Source organism: Eleutherodactylus coqui, chromosome 5 (genome assembly GCF_035609145.1).
Source record: "Eleutherodactylus coqui strain aEleCoq1 chromosome 5, aEleCoq1.hap1, whole genome shotgun sequence".
Classification (NCBI taxonomy): Eukaryota; Metazoa; Chordata; class Amphibia; order Anura; family Eleutherodactylidae; genus Eleutherodactylus; species Eleutherodactylus coqui.
Window position 1 is genome coordinate 150,296,313 of NC_089841.1, and position 15,241 is coordinate 150,311,553.

Genomic DNA, 15,241 nt, shown 5'->3' on the forward strand with positions numbered 1-15,241 from the left:
AAGTTTATTAATTCCGGAGGACAGTGCGACTTGTGAAATATTCAGGAGACAGTGTTGCTTATTAATTAGGGGGCACAGTGTGGCCTATTAATTACACAAGGACACAGTATGGCTCATTAATTAAGCTATTCTGGGATAAGTGGGGCTTACTAATCATTCTAGAGCACAGTGTAGTTTATTAATTATCACTTTGAGGGGCCATAAAGGGTATTACTACTGTGAGGCACAAAAGAGGCACCATTTTGTGGTGGGAACAGTGGCGAAATTATTACTGGGGACAGAGCTGAGCTGCTCTATCTAAGCCTGTCCTGCTATAATAGAACAATAGTATTACTCTCCTCCCACCAAGTGCTGGCCCTCCAGTGTTGGATCTAATGAAGTGTGGGGGATAGACACTCTACAAAATCATTGCTGAAAAAAGTGGTCATGGTGGTCTGAGCTGGATGGAGGAAAAAAAGGGAAAGACCAATTAGAAAGGATGTGTAAATTACTAGACTTGTTTATTCTGCCTCAGTGCTTTGTATCGGTACTTTGGATTGTTCATTTGTTGGTCTACAGTTTGAGTCTAATACCACACAGTATCTACCCATCTACTAAACTTGGTTCTGATACTGTATGTATGTACTGAGCTTTCTTCTGGCATCGTACTTGTTCACTCAGTCTGGCTCTGTAACTAGATATATTTACTGAACTTGGTTGCAGTACCATATCTAAAGACTGAACTTAGTTCTGTTGCCATATCTATTTAGTTTGTTTGGTTCTGTTTCTTATGTACCAAGCTTGGTTCTAGTACTGTTTTATGCACTGAACTTGGTACTGGATCTGCATGTATTCATTGAGCCTGGTTGTGGTGTAGTTTACTTGATTCTGGTATTTATAAGCCAAGTTTGCTTCGAGTGCTGTATTTATATAATGAGCTTGGTTCAAGCACTGTATCTCTGTACTGAACGTGGCTTTGTTGCTGTATCTATACACTAGGTTTAGTTCTGGCACCATATCTATTTGTTAAGCTTGACTCTGATACTGTACTGCGTGGCAAAAAAGTGGGAGAATCTCTGCACACAACTTTCCTTGTTCTACCAGTGCACAGCTTAATTAAATAGGCAGAGCATGCCTATGGTACTGAATGTTCATTTACTGTAGGTCTGTAAGTCATGGATGAGTGTAATTTAAATGTGGGTACTACAGGTATGCATATGTATGTAATTATAGTTGTAGTGTGGCAAACCAATTTAAATTTTTGGGCTGTGGCAGCCCACACAAGTTCAGCAAATTTATAGGTTATTATGAAAGGGGTCGTCTTGTTACTGGACAATCCCCTTTCAATAAGACCTCCTGTGTGAAAATAATAAACAGATACTTACCCCTCTGCGGCCGACGTGATACAACTTTGCAGCTAATTACGGTATCAGAGATTCATGTGAGATATTATCACAGAAGATCAGGTGATCACTGCAGCCAATGAGAGGCTGCTGCATCGCTGCCTGTTCTGGCATCAGTGTTCACATCCTAAGCGCCATGATGCCAGGAGTTCAAGAACATGCCACTGCAGTCTCTCATTGGCTGCAGCGGTCTTGTGATTCCCTGTGACTTCATCTGTCACAACAAATGACAGAAGCGCAGTGACCTGCAATGCTGGATCCCGGCAGCTTAAGAGCAGTGTCTCTGTTCATAACTTTTACACAGGGGACCATTTGAAATGGAGTTGTCCAGTAAGTTGTATCTTTAAGATAGGAATCATTTTCCACTGCACACATACTTTGTCAGCCAGGTGCTGTTTGCTCTGCCCATGCTGCTTCAGACCTTACAGTTCTGATACTTTTTTGGTGCAGGGATTGCACCCTGCTTTCAGGTGTTAAACTCTTTAAATACTACACATGTTCATGACATTCTGAATACTTTATATTTAATTAACTCTAATGAATCATAACCATTACATGTAGTCTCTGCATTCAGGGATGAACATCTTACCCTCTTAACTTTTGTTCGCATTGGGGTGTCTGCAGGGTATCGAGATGGTGCATCAGAAAGGTAAACTTCAACATCATCAGGCACTTCTTCCAGAAAATTAGAAGGGACAAGGCCTTTGTGTCCATTTAGTTCACCCTATAAGGATATTCATTAAAATACATTCCTATCAATTACTATAGCAATCCTGACTGTGGCATTTCTAATGCTGAAATAAGTTACTGTACAAAATGCTACAGAAACATTTCCTGGAGATCTTTTTTAAGCATCCAAAAATCATAATTAAAGTGACAAACAAAGATTGTCACACCATTTCTCTGACTACCTGATGCACTCTGCGACGTAGTATGTAAGGTCAAAAAAGACATTAGTAGTCTAAAACACTTCATGCTGCCCTGACTGGCCAGAGCTTATGTGAGCAGCACTAGCCATTTCAAGCAGTGTGAAGTGTCTAAAAGTAATGATACCTACTAATGCACAGGTGGTCTGAGAAGTGGTGCAACCATTATTGTTTGTCCATGATTGGAGGGTCGCTTTATGGGGTTGGCCCACATGGGGTGGGTTGGCAGCTGAATTTTTGTGCGGACCCTCTGCACAGAAATACTGCTGCATTTTCAGTAGTAGCAAAGTGGATGGGATTTTGAAAATCTCATCCACAAGCTGCAGAAATAATCCGCACAAAATCCATGTGGAAATTGACATGTGGTGTGCGAAATTCAATACAGCAGCATATCAATTTTATCGTCGTTTCCACTGCAGAATTCCTCTTTGCTCAATGAGGGGGTTGAATTCCGTGCAAGAATATGTGATAAAACCCACTTAAAAATCCGCACCAATTCTACTGCTGATCTGCAGCGTGATGCCTGCTGTGGACATTCAGCCCCCGTGTGGATCCAGCCTAAGAATGATTGCTAATTATATCCTTAAATTCTATGTACTTGTCCATACATGAGCTCAAAATGTAGTGCAGTTTGATTAATACATCTAAATAGAAAAAAAATTTGAGACAACGGTAACTGGTTATCACTTCACAGTTGGTATATGTATGAAGAAAAAAGGTTTATGACCTGAATGCATTAAAGGGAACCGGCCAGGTCCCCTAAGCTGCCCAGGCTGCACACTACAGTGATAGACACACTTATTTCATCAGTCTGTCACTTATACGGATCAGTTTAGTGGTTTTGCAAATCTTACTTTTGGAGCCTTGCAGGGCTGGTATGGAGATGAGTCAAGTGAAGCTCATGCATATTCATATATGCACAATCCCCTGCCCTCCTGCTCCCTCCAGATGCTTGGTGAAAGGTCCTTCTGTGTGCACAAAATGACCTGCCAATCAGTAACTGGAGTTAAGAAGAGGGTGGGATGTAACCCTTGTGCTCTCTTAGGTTTTAGGTAGTTTGTTAGGCAACAGACTGTAAGTGGTTTTGTTCATAATGTGTGTCTAATCTCTAATGGCCAAAAGCTGTAATTGTACCGTTGACTCTGTTTCTAACCCAGTTTGGCAGCAACCAATCAGAATCAAATAATTCAGTCATGTGGGGCACGCAATCATTGGGACCTCATGCATGCCCTATTAGTTTTCACTGCCAGAAGTCTGATGTGACATAAAGGACACTAACAGCATTGTATCCTGACCCGGTTCGCGATCATGAGACAACAGGATGGAGATTCCCACCACCTAATGCTGACAAGGGCAACAGCTCTTAGAATTTGAATCTGGAGTTGAACTTGCTATGCGAAGAGGCTCCAGCACATGTCTGCCTCCTGTTTCAAACCGGATTACTTCCTCTCAAGCCATTGCTGTGAGTTATTCTGACTGTTCTGTTTTTTGTTAAAAAAAAACTAAGTTCAAAGCATTGGAATGTGGGCCTTAATGCAACATCCACCCTGCCGGAGGCCTGTCTCCACCATATGCCATTTGTGTGTGCTCATTACTCCTGTTACAGCCTGGAGTCAGGTGCCTACCCTACTATGTCCCAGGCACTTGCAGGCCCCCCCATCCAAGAACCTACTGGTGGCCTCTTCCCCCAACTCTGGGCCCCATACGCAGGAATATTCATGAGCTTCATCTGACTTATTTCAAGTCCAGCTCTGCAAAGTTTCAAAAGTAAGATAGTCAAAACAACAAAGCTGTCACTACACCCTGCTGCCAACAGCCAGGTACCTGACAAGTGTCCTTTAAGAACAAAAGCTGACAAGTTCCTTATGGTGAAATTCATATGTAGAAGATGATCTGTGAAAGTACATTACACTAATTCTTGTAATAGATGTAATAAAGTCTATCCAGCACTACGAGCCATTTCTCATGTCCCAAACATGTGTTCTGTATTTTTTCCACCTTCCTTGTGGTCTGTGAATTTTTATATATTTTTCCCAATAAACAGAAGGACTTTTAAACTCCAATACTTTGTGCTGGATCTGTGCTTTTTCTATTTTCATTACTAGCACTAAATTATCCAAATTGGCACTATTTCATGGCTAAAAGCATTTTCCAGGGAAGGTCATCAATAGTTGATTGGTTGGGGTCCGGCCGCTACATACAGGGGTACAGAACAGAAGCTGCTATTCTGACCTGTATAGTAGCCGGTGGTTGTAACTGCAAGCATATCTCTCATTGATTTTGTCTCTAAAATAAGTTAAGAGTTAAAATACGTTAACTTTATAGCGTCTTTTTACACGCTATAAAGCCCGAAGAGTGTATTTTTTCTACAAAAAGTAATGTACAGTAATTTCAGTGCAAATGGAAAGATGGAACAATGCTTTACAGCACCACCTATTGGAAAGCAGCATTCCTGCAAGTCAATGTCAGATCTTTTAACAAGTCTTGTAACAATGATTGGGAATATAACGCAGAGTCTTCTCCAGAAGAGAGAGACAGTTGCCGGGTTTTTGCCCCTCATCAGTGTGCAGCAGCTTGCTGGCTTGGCTAGTGAGAGGCCTGTGACGTGGGTCAGGAAGGATATGGTTTCTATTTAAGGAGATTTATAAGGCCCTGCAATTTTAGTACTGCACGAAACACTGTGGGTCTGTTCTGCATACAGTCTATTTCATCACAATTTAAAGTGTGCAAGTGTTTTTTTTTTGTTTTTTTTTTTACATTTTTCTTTTAAAGGTTGTTGTTGTTTAGTCGTTCACAACCCTCAGCTACCCTAAAGGCAAGCACCCTCCACTTTTTTGGGGTTTTGCACTGCTTCTTTCAGTTGTGTGATGTCCATGCCCATATCAGCTCTGACAGTATCAAGTTTCAAAAGTAGTGTAAGTAATTGCAGCACTTCAGAGGGCTGTGTGTCTGTTCTGCACACAATCTATTTCAGCGCAATTTAAAGTGTGCAAGTGACTTTGAAGAAGAAATCTTTTTCTTGAATTCTTCCAAAAGTAGTGAACAATAATTGCAGAGGTCTACATAGAGCATTGTAAGTCCAATTTACAGTGTGCAATTTCTTTTTTTATTATTTTTTGTTTTTAATTCATCCAAAAGTAGTGTACAGTAATTGCAGTGAAATGCACAGAGCGCTGTGCGGCTATTTTCAAAATTAGAAATAAAAATGTCTCGTAAAAGCAGGGGTGAGAATCAGGTAGGACCACGTAGAGAAAAAATACTGGTGCCATGTCCTCTGCCAGTAAGGTTGTTGGTGCCAGTAACAGTGCTGTCAGCACCAGCAATGTGCCGGGTAGTAGCAGCAGCAGCATCAGCAAGCCAGGGTTGTCCATCTTTAGTGGGTGTGTTATTTTGGCGGATACCGTCATTGTGGACTGGTTGGCTCGCTCTCGGACATCGCAGGAGGAAGACTCTAACATTACTTTGAGTCAAAATCAGTAGATTCCTATTCCTCTACTTCGACAGTTTCTTGCCACACTGATAGAGGCATTAGCCCTTTCCCTTCCATCATCTCTGTCTTCACTTCTCCCTTTTAGTTGGGCAACACCTTTTCTCCTTAGAGGCAGTAGCACCCCAGGTGCTAAGGATAAGGAAGATACTCAACAACAACATAGTGATTATGAGGAGTTGTGTGGTGAAAGTCAGCTTTTGAAGTGTGTTGCAGATGTAATGGAGGTTGAAACGGTGGCCGAGACGCATAGCTGTGGTAGTGAGGGTGGAGGTAGTCATGATGGTAGTGCAGTTATGAAAGTGGATATCGTGAGGGAAGGCAAAAAGCTCATGAGACATGAGAACAGACTGAAAAAAATCAGCAGGAATGACGAGGAGGACTGTGATGATGTTGTGTTTTTAGACAGGAAATAGGAATCAGGTCGTCACTAGAGGAGGAGCATAGGGCCTGTTGTTATGATCAGGTGCAGGTGATGGCAGCATTGCTGCTCTCGCAGTAGGCTCCAGTAAAAAGCCTGCTAAAGTAGGGGAAAGCTCAGGTGGTGGTGGTAATACAAGCATTTTTTGGTACCCTGCCATGTGGCAATTCTACTTTACCTCCCATGGGGAAAAAACATGGCACTGTACCAGATTTGCCATCTAATTCTCCTCCTCTGTCTATCAGTAATCTATAGCCAACAAACAACACTGTGTGCCCAGTTATCCAGTTATTGTGTGGCCGAACTCACACCTGGCCAAGTTGTTGGTGGTGCAGTTAGTGTCGTACCTCCTGGTTGAGTCCACCTCCATTAGGCAACTGGTGGAGTGAGCTTAGCTCTGGCAGAGGCAGTGGAGCGCTCACTCAGGAAGTGAAGAGAGGCCTAAAGCTTGCCGCAAGTGTCCGCTGTTTGCTGCTTGTGACTTGCTATTATCGCCACCACCCCTACAATCAATTTGCTACTACCACCAGTCCACCACACCTGCAGCCGCCCACTACTACTAGGTCTATACAACCATACATACATCCTATAGATGTCCCAGCTACAGTGGAAAAGTATCAAATAAAACAAAAACAGGTTTCATATGACGTCATTGGGGACATAGATAGTAAAAAAGAATAATAACAGAATAAAACAACAATATATACAAAAGAAAGAAAATAACCCAAAGCCAACAAAAACCGTCGCTATATGCGCCCTGTAATCCAATACCATACATATTATATATTAAAAACGTCTGAAACATATTATACTAATGTTAAAAAAAAATAACTATAAATGTCTTTTAAAAAATCTTTTTTAGCTTTTTACCCCTAATAAAACTGAAAAAAAGGCAGTGAAAAAGATATTAAAAAATAGCCCTATGTGTCATCGAAAAAAAAAAAAAGCAATAATAATTTTGGTAGCTAAATCAAAAAAAAATAGGGCAGTAAAACCACCACATGGGTAAAATCTCTAAAAAGTGTCTGGTCCTTAAGGTACAAAACAGCCTGGTCCTTAAGGGGTTGATTCAAACCAAATTGTAACTTCAGAAATACTCCTAAGATAATGACAGTGGTGGTTCATTACCTCTGTCTCAGCGGTTAGAACTGTTGCCTTGCATTTTCCATTCAGATGTTGTCAGATTTGAACCTAGGACCCTAGCACTGCAAGGCAACAGTACTAAACGCTGAACCATAGGTGAACCACCTTTTTCTTCACTGGGTTTGGCTGGGATTAATTGCATAAGGTTAGGGTTTTTTTTTAGCAAAGTTCGACCTAAAGCAGGGTTCAAGTGGTGCAGTTCTTTCAACACCAACGTCTACCACCACCCTTGCTGCCAGCAGGCCTACACAACCGCAGAACAGTATCAACCAGTGGATCCCAAAAAGTGATATTTTTTTTCAGCTTTTCTTTTTTTTAAAAAAGCCATTTATTCTTCACTTTCCAGCACGCCAATCCTGTTGCTACTTGTCGAAATGTATTCACTGTGTGGATCCCTTAAAATATAACTTTTATTAAATAATTTCTAAAAATGTAATGCCTCACAGACACAACAAGGAACAAAAGGACAAAAAAGAGGACAAAACTAAATAAAGACAAAAAACTAAAGCCCACTAAGTGGCTGGGTGAGCGAAACAAGTGGTATTGAGTTACAAAATTCTCCTGACCAACAAAATCTTTAATGTCACTGTAACGGATGTATGTTACACTTTTGGAGACCGATTGGGGGGAGAAATTGCAATATATACCCTTAATTATGCGGTTCGGGGTTTGTGACCAATGATGGTCACCTAAAGGGGCTAATTCTCAACAAATGACAGACTTGTAGTTAGTCGGTTGGGGCTTTAGTATTAAGTTCAATTACGGTTAGTACCCAGACCGTAAAAATATGAATGGTTTGATGACTAGTATGCTGTTGATCAGTAAGAACTGATCAACAACCTGACTGTTCAATCAAAGTAGGTTCAGTTGGTTCAACGCGTTTCTGTCAAATATTGACTCATCAGGAACCCAGATACAAAGTGACTGTCATCTAATAAATTCGGTAAAAAACACCGTAGATAGGCATGTGGCTGTTACACGTCAACTTAAAGGTGCCCTTCAGTATCGATATAGATGCGTCCCAGACAACAGATATTTATGAATTGGTCGCCTATAACTGAGAGCCCTCATAAGCAACTTAAAAGTACCCTTTAGTAGCGGTATAAAGGCGCCCCAAATAACCAATGTTTTGAATTGGTCGCCTTTAACTAAGAGCCCTCATATATGACCTCCAGGGTGCTATTCTAGCCTCAAGATACAAACTTGCTGGCTATAGAAATAGTATCAGACCTGGAAGGGTCCCAAGCTACACTGAGGCAATACCCAGATGGAGCCAATTGTAAATGCTAGGCTAACTAATGGGAATGAGCCCCGGTTAGACCCTAACTCATTCTAGCTGACCACTTCAAGCGCAAAACATATTACGTCACCTGCCGGCCATGGGATTCTCCACTCAGAATCTGAATGGAACACACGCCTTGCATTTCACCAGTCACGCAGCTGGCACCCTCCTCCTCCTACTGGTAATCACATTTTACTTATTTATATGCAACCTCATGTTTCAATGTTATGTAGGCTTTAAAAAGGTGTGTTTGAGCGAACAGAAACGAATTGCCAGTACTATTGTTCTGAAAATAAATATATGGACCTGATGCCAAGTATCTAAGATCGGTGGTTACTACTACTAGGATGGGGCTTCAGTACATCAAACCCCCCTCCTTCAAAGTAAGTGGTAATAACTATTAAATCTATTCTTGCCATTTGAATACAATTAGAAATGTCAGTACCCCTATGAGCGTGGCGTTCTTTTTACATTATTTACTTTCCTTTCCATGTTGCAAAACTCCTTGGGAGTTTATTGGATTCCTCTTCGGCTCTCTTGTTTTTGGATGCCTCTGGTGGCATAGGAGAACTGGTTATCCGTAAAGCCAGGAATGCATGTGTTAAGGTCTGGTCCCTATCACTTGGATTCCAGGCATCCACACCAGGTAAGTCCCTTTATTAAATGTACCCATATGCTTTTGAGTATTGGATTTTTTTTCCTCGGTGGCACTACAAAATTATTTTTAATATGGGGCAATTGACATCCGTCTCACAGAAGTGTTTGCCATACTCTGTATCACAATGGGAGTATTAAAGTCTAGACTTAATGGACCCAAGTCATTTTCCAACTATGTACTGTAACTATAAATCGAAACTCTTATGGAGAGCCACAAAGCAGGGGGTCATGAGCCACTGGTAGGATCACTGGAATAGGGCAAGGTGTAGAATAGACAGTTCATCTTTCCTGGACGTTTATAGGAAATTCTCTGGTAAAACTACTAAGTATGCTTACTTATAACTATACTACTTACATAGTAAAATCCATCTTCATCAATTTCACCAAACACAGTAATAATATCACCTGTGCAGAATGTCAGCTCCGCCTGCAAGAGATAAAAGCATTCACCAGTGTCTGCCTTGCACATTACAGATCTGTGAAAGTAAAATAAGCCATCCACCCTAAAGCGGTGTATTTTGTGCCATTTCGTAATAACCAGGATATACTCTTATATGTAAGATGTAGAACGCTCAGATGTATAAAGAATTTTTTCACCACATATTTTGCAAATTGCATGCAGATTTTGTCACATATTTTCGGCATATTTTGTGCTTTGTAATGTATGGGTATAATCCAGGAAATTACTGCACAAGAATGGGAACGCTGCACATTTCAAACTTTCTACCATGCTTTGAATTCCACATAGACTTTTTTCTTCCGTGTGGCATGGAATACATGTATTGTACTGCTAATTATTGCAGATTTCCATGCAATGCAGCAAACAAACAATTGAGATACAATTTTGTATTTTTCTCTCACTGCATTTTGACAGACATAACTTTTTTTTGGCGACATCGCTATGTGAGCCCTCGCTTTTATGAAAACATGCTGTACACAGTATTTTTTTTTATAATAGTCAAATGCATTAAAACACTTTTTTAAAACAAAATGTTTATTTTAAAATCTTTTTATTCTTAACATTGTATTTTTTCTATTTTATGAATTTTATTAAACCTTATTAAATTTGATCCTAAAGTGGATTTATCAGGTTTTCCTAACTACCCTACAGTATCTGAGTTGCACAGTATAACTGCGCAAGGATTCTTTACATGTTTATGATTTCATTCAGCATTATTATTTTATGCAACAAGCAGTTTAAATGCTGCCTTGGATACACAGACTGGTTAACAGCTCTACCTGTATACAAACTGACACAGGAAAAACTATCAATCACATGGTGGTCTTGCGGAACACAAGGGCTAATAGGTTCTCTCTATAAGATCTAGCAAGATTTAAAGCGCTTTTTACATGAAAACACTGAATCAAAATATCATATACTTCCTTGCATAGGTTAACTTGGCAGACCTGACATCTACTTTAAAGAGCACGTGTCGGGTCCCCACATCATCATAAACTAAGCTATGGTCCTGTTAGGGGACGTGACAGGAAGCCAGGTGAGCTATTTTTATACATAATAGATCCAGGGGTGCCCCCCTCTGAAGTTGGCATGCCGCACAAAAATCTGACTCTTCAGCATACGCTCTCCCATAGACTGGTATAGGAGAGCGCGCACACGGACTCTGAAAAAAGTCAGATATTTGTGCCCAGACGATTTCAGAAGGTGACACTGCTGGTTCGCAGAAGTGGTTAAATATAAAATAACCATTACCCGGCTCCATGTCATGTTCACTAATAGCGCCATAACTTAGTTTATGACAGGTTCCCTTTAACTTGTTTACTATAATATCTAGGATATGTACATATATTCCGAATAAATTATCGACTGAACATATAAAATATTGAGATTTATTTAGGCCACCCTAACACACACGCTTTTTACCACGATTAGCACGGTGTCCCAAGTGCCGCAGTAACCACGGTACAACGCTCCCATTAATTTTAATGGGGCTTCTCAGACCTGCCCTCGAATGTGGCATTTGTAACACCGAGATTTTCTAACGCCTTTCTACTTTCAGCATTTTCACTGATTGGATGTGTTAAAAAACGCTGTCAAACGCTGTGAAGTGCATTCAAAAATGCTGCAGTTCTGAGTGGTGTTTAACTGCACGCATGTGTGAGAGTGGCCTAAGACAAAACTATCAGGCCTCCCTCACACAGATGTTTTTGTACAGCATTTAGCGCTAAACGCTGTACAACGCTCCTATTTATTTCAATAGGACTGCTCACACAAGCGTCAAAACACAGCATCTCAACAGTGCACTTTGACAGCGATGCGTGTTCTATATTTTCAGCCCTGTGTCGCCCATTGAAATGAATGGGCAGCAGTTTCAGTACTGCTGAAAACATGGCACAACTTTGTGCTGCATTTTTGGCAGCGTTAACTGCAAAACGATTTTCCAGCTACACTAGATGGAAAAAAAAGGTAATACTCACCTAGCGAGGGCTGTCTGGGTCCCTCCCACTGATCTTTGACGCTGCTCCAGGCTTTCTCTGCTCTGACAGATCATCGATTGTTGGTAGTGAGGTTTAAGAGCCCCACCTCCAGCAAGAGATTGCTGTGGTGGGTTCTCGGCACTGGCGCGATGCACCAATCGCAGCTATTCTTTTACTGGCTCAGCCAATCAGAGCTCGCTAGCTCTGATTGGCTGAGCCAGTGCCAAGGACCAATTACAGCAATCTCTTGCTGGAGGTGGGGTTCTCAAACCTGGCTACCAGCAATAGATGATCTGTCAGTGCACGGCAATGCTGGGGCAGAACCAGAGAGTAGCGCGAGGGGCCCTGACGACACCTGCTAGGTGAGTATTGCTTTTTTTTCAGCTTCCTTGGCTGCTTTTTCAGCACTGGCATAACGAATGCCAGCGCTGCTGAAAACGCAGTAAATGCAGCATTAAAAAACAGCACGTTTCTGCAAACGCCTGTGTGAGTGAGGCCTCACTATTAATCCATTAGCCCACTCCTGGACTAATGGCGAGTTGATAAGGGGTAATCTCTGCTTTTTTGATATTGCAATCTTTGTTGATCAAAATGGTTAAACAGCCAAGATATGACTTTTCAGACCTGTCAAACAAAGACATTGGAGTCTGAGCTACTTCCCACTTGAGAGTTGTAGCACCTTATCTTAAATGTCAACAAGGTCATTGCTATGGAGTGGGTGTGCAGAGGTTGGTGATGTAACTAGTGTCTACCCAGCCTCTCCGCTCGCTGCAGCACATTGGGGTCCAGTAAGAGGAGCTGTACAGTCGAGGGGCTAGGTGAGAATACAATTTTAATTGATTTACTTTTCAGGCAGAGGTACAAAAGGATTAGTCAGTAACTTTCACCCAGTGCAAAAAAGGAAGTGAATGAAGTAAATGCTTCACCTCAACGTCAACATTAGGTGAGCTCTCCCTTGGATCATAGTCGTACAAAGCAACCATTCTCCTTGTTGAAACAGAGTGTTGCCTCCCACTCCTTCGGTTTCGTTCTGTGCCAATAAAAGAAAAAAAACAGTCCATACATTTAATTTGAGCAATAGGTCTTAACAATCAAACAGGTCTTGAATTTATGATCAAACCAACAAGCTGGACAAAAGACCACAGAGTGAAGATAGAAGCTGAAATGGGCAGTGATGACAGTTTTCCGCAACACACTGGTTCTTTCTTCTTAAATTACCTCATAATAAGCTGGTCCCTTCAGCGTGAGTCATACAATGGCATCAATTTGTTGTACCAGCACAGATAAATATCACTTTCTGTACCATTTTGTTCTCCAAGCTGCATCATATTTAAGAATGCATTATTAGTGTTATTTCCATTTATTTCGTAACTTTATATTATATGTAGGAACAGGTTGGGGCCATGTATAAGTACATTACAAAGAACATGAGTTCTCCTTCATGGAAGTGTTCAAACAAAGGCTGCACAAATATCTGTCTGGGATGATTTAGTGATCCTGCACTGAGCAGGGGGTTGGACCAGATGACCCTGGAGGTCCCTTCCAACTCTACCAATCTATGATTCTAACATCAGAAGCTAGAGAGGAGTCCAGGAGTTATGTGATTGAATTCTAAAGTCACATTACCAATAAGAACCAAACATATCTGTGTGTATCTGAGCACCAAATTATATGTGCCAACTGTATATAACAGAGTCAGATCATTTTTCACGGTCCACAATTTCTGGAATGGCACGTTAGAATAGCTATGAAATAGCTAAGTAAATTGCTATATATTTAAATATAGCCAATTTGTCTTAAAGTAAATTTTTTTTAACATTTTATTTATTGCTAGTGCGTTGTTCCTTTTATAATTGAAGTCTATTGCTTTAACTTCCCTACCTTTGTTTAAGGGGTTATTCACAGGAGCGTATATCGGCTGCCATTTTCACAGCCGGCCAATATACGGTACGATCTGAGCTGTCTTCCTCCTTCCCTTCTCCTCGCCAGCTCTTTTCCTCTCTCCTCCCCTCTGGCAGTTTGCAATAGGAGGTAGCGGAGCTAAGCTCCAGCCCCCTTCCCGCCCCTTGTCCACAGCCAGCAATGGGATGGGGCAGAGCTTAGCTCCACTGCCTCCCATTGCAAACAACCGGAGGAGAGGGGAGAAAGCCGTCGAGGGGGAGGGAAGGGGGAAGACAGCTCAGATGGTAGTGTATATCGGCAGTCCATGAAAACGGTGGCTGATATACGCTCCTGTAAATAAGCCCTTAAGCTGTGGTAGAATCAGCTCTGCTGAAAAAGTGAGCTTGTGGTGGGCTTGCATTAATGCACAGCAGTCAATCTAAAGAAGTAGCTCTATAGTGGACTCTAATTTTGCAAATGTATAATTCCAAATTTATATACGGATTTGCATTTATATGATCTGTGGGAAACCTCAAAAGTTTACTTCCTAACACTACCATAGGAAACAGTTACTAGTGAATGTGCTTTGTTAGGATATGCTGACTAACTGCATTCAGCACTCTACAATTAAGGGAGTGACTGTCTCCCATCTCCATTATGCACTCCACTCATCTGACAAGCTTTTTCAGTATTAGTGAATACAATGACTTTTGTTCCTACCTATATTAAAGCTGCTCTATCAGGTCTTCTATGCTATTCTGAGGGCAGCATAGGAAGGAGGGGAAGAGGCGAGATATAGTGTTGTATGATTAGATGTAAAACTCTGTTTAACAGAACTCTGAGAAAGCCTCTGAATCCAGTTATCCCTGCCCACAGAGTGATTGAAAGCTCTACTTGTATACAAATGTATAAAGGCAAACCTATCAACTACTGTGATATGAGAGTTGAAAGCAAGACTGATGGGATTCCTGTATGAGTTTTGGCAACATTTAAATAGCTTCTTATATAAAAAGTGAAGAATATCATAGATAACTAATTAACTATATATTTTCACGCTCTAAATCCCCTTTATCCTATGTTGCCTTTAGATACAGTAGCATAGGAGGCCTCAATGTGACATTTCAAGTACATTTTGTCAGCTTTGGGGTATGTGAACAACAGATGTATTGTCCACAGCAGAAAATCTACTTCAAAATTCACATGTGCTGCATGTGAATTTGACATGGAATTTGCTGCAGATTTACCCCCCTTATAAATTGACATGTTGCAGATGTAGAATTAGCATCACAGATCAATTTAAGCTGTTGATTTATTCTGTATTTAGGGAAGAGATTTCTTGAAATCTGATCCACACCGATTGTACCCTAATATTCTGCGCATTTTCTGCTTCACCTTCTCCCCCCAGCAGTTTCGGACAAGCTCTGTTCGCTCTGCAGTAAAAGGAAATTTCAGCTTTAGAGGAACTGAATTTGTTCTAATCAGGGCTGTCGATATACTTATGGCATTGCTTAAAGTTAAGATTTTTGGCTTTCAAATAACACGAAAAGCATGTCAGTAGCCCTTACAGAACCGGAGCTAGAGGCGTTTGAAGTGGGGTTGGGAATACTGAATTTACAGTTGCTATTT

At 41.1% G+C, this 15,241-nt stretch overlaps 1 protein-coding gene across 3 annotated transcripts in view; it reads right to left on the minus strand.

Annotated features, from left to right (window-relative positions):
* The window catches only part of RIMBP2 (RIMS binding protein 2), a 345,228-nt gene that overhangs the window by 5,287 nt on the left and 324,700 nt on the right, over positions 1–15,241 (minus strand). For all 3 annotated transcript variants that reach the window (XM_066603410.1, XM_066603408.1, XM_066603409.1), the window contains 3 exons: positions 12,661–12,764; positions 9,654–9,725; positions 1,972–2,106 (listed from right to left, as the gene is read on the minus strand). In XM_066603410.1, the coding sequence (XP_066459507.1) occupies positions 1,972–2,106; positions 9,654–9,725; positions 12,661–12,764 (311 nt within the window). The remainder of the gene's footprint in view (positions 1–1,971; positions 2,107–9,653; positions 9,726–12,660; positions 12,765–15,241) is intronic.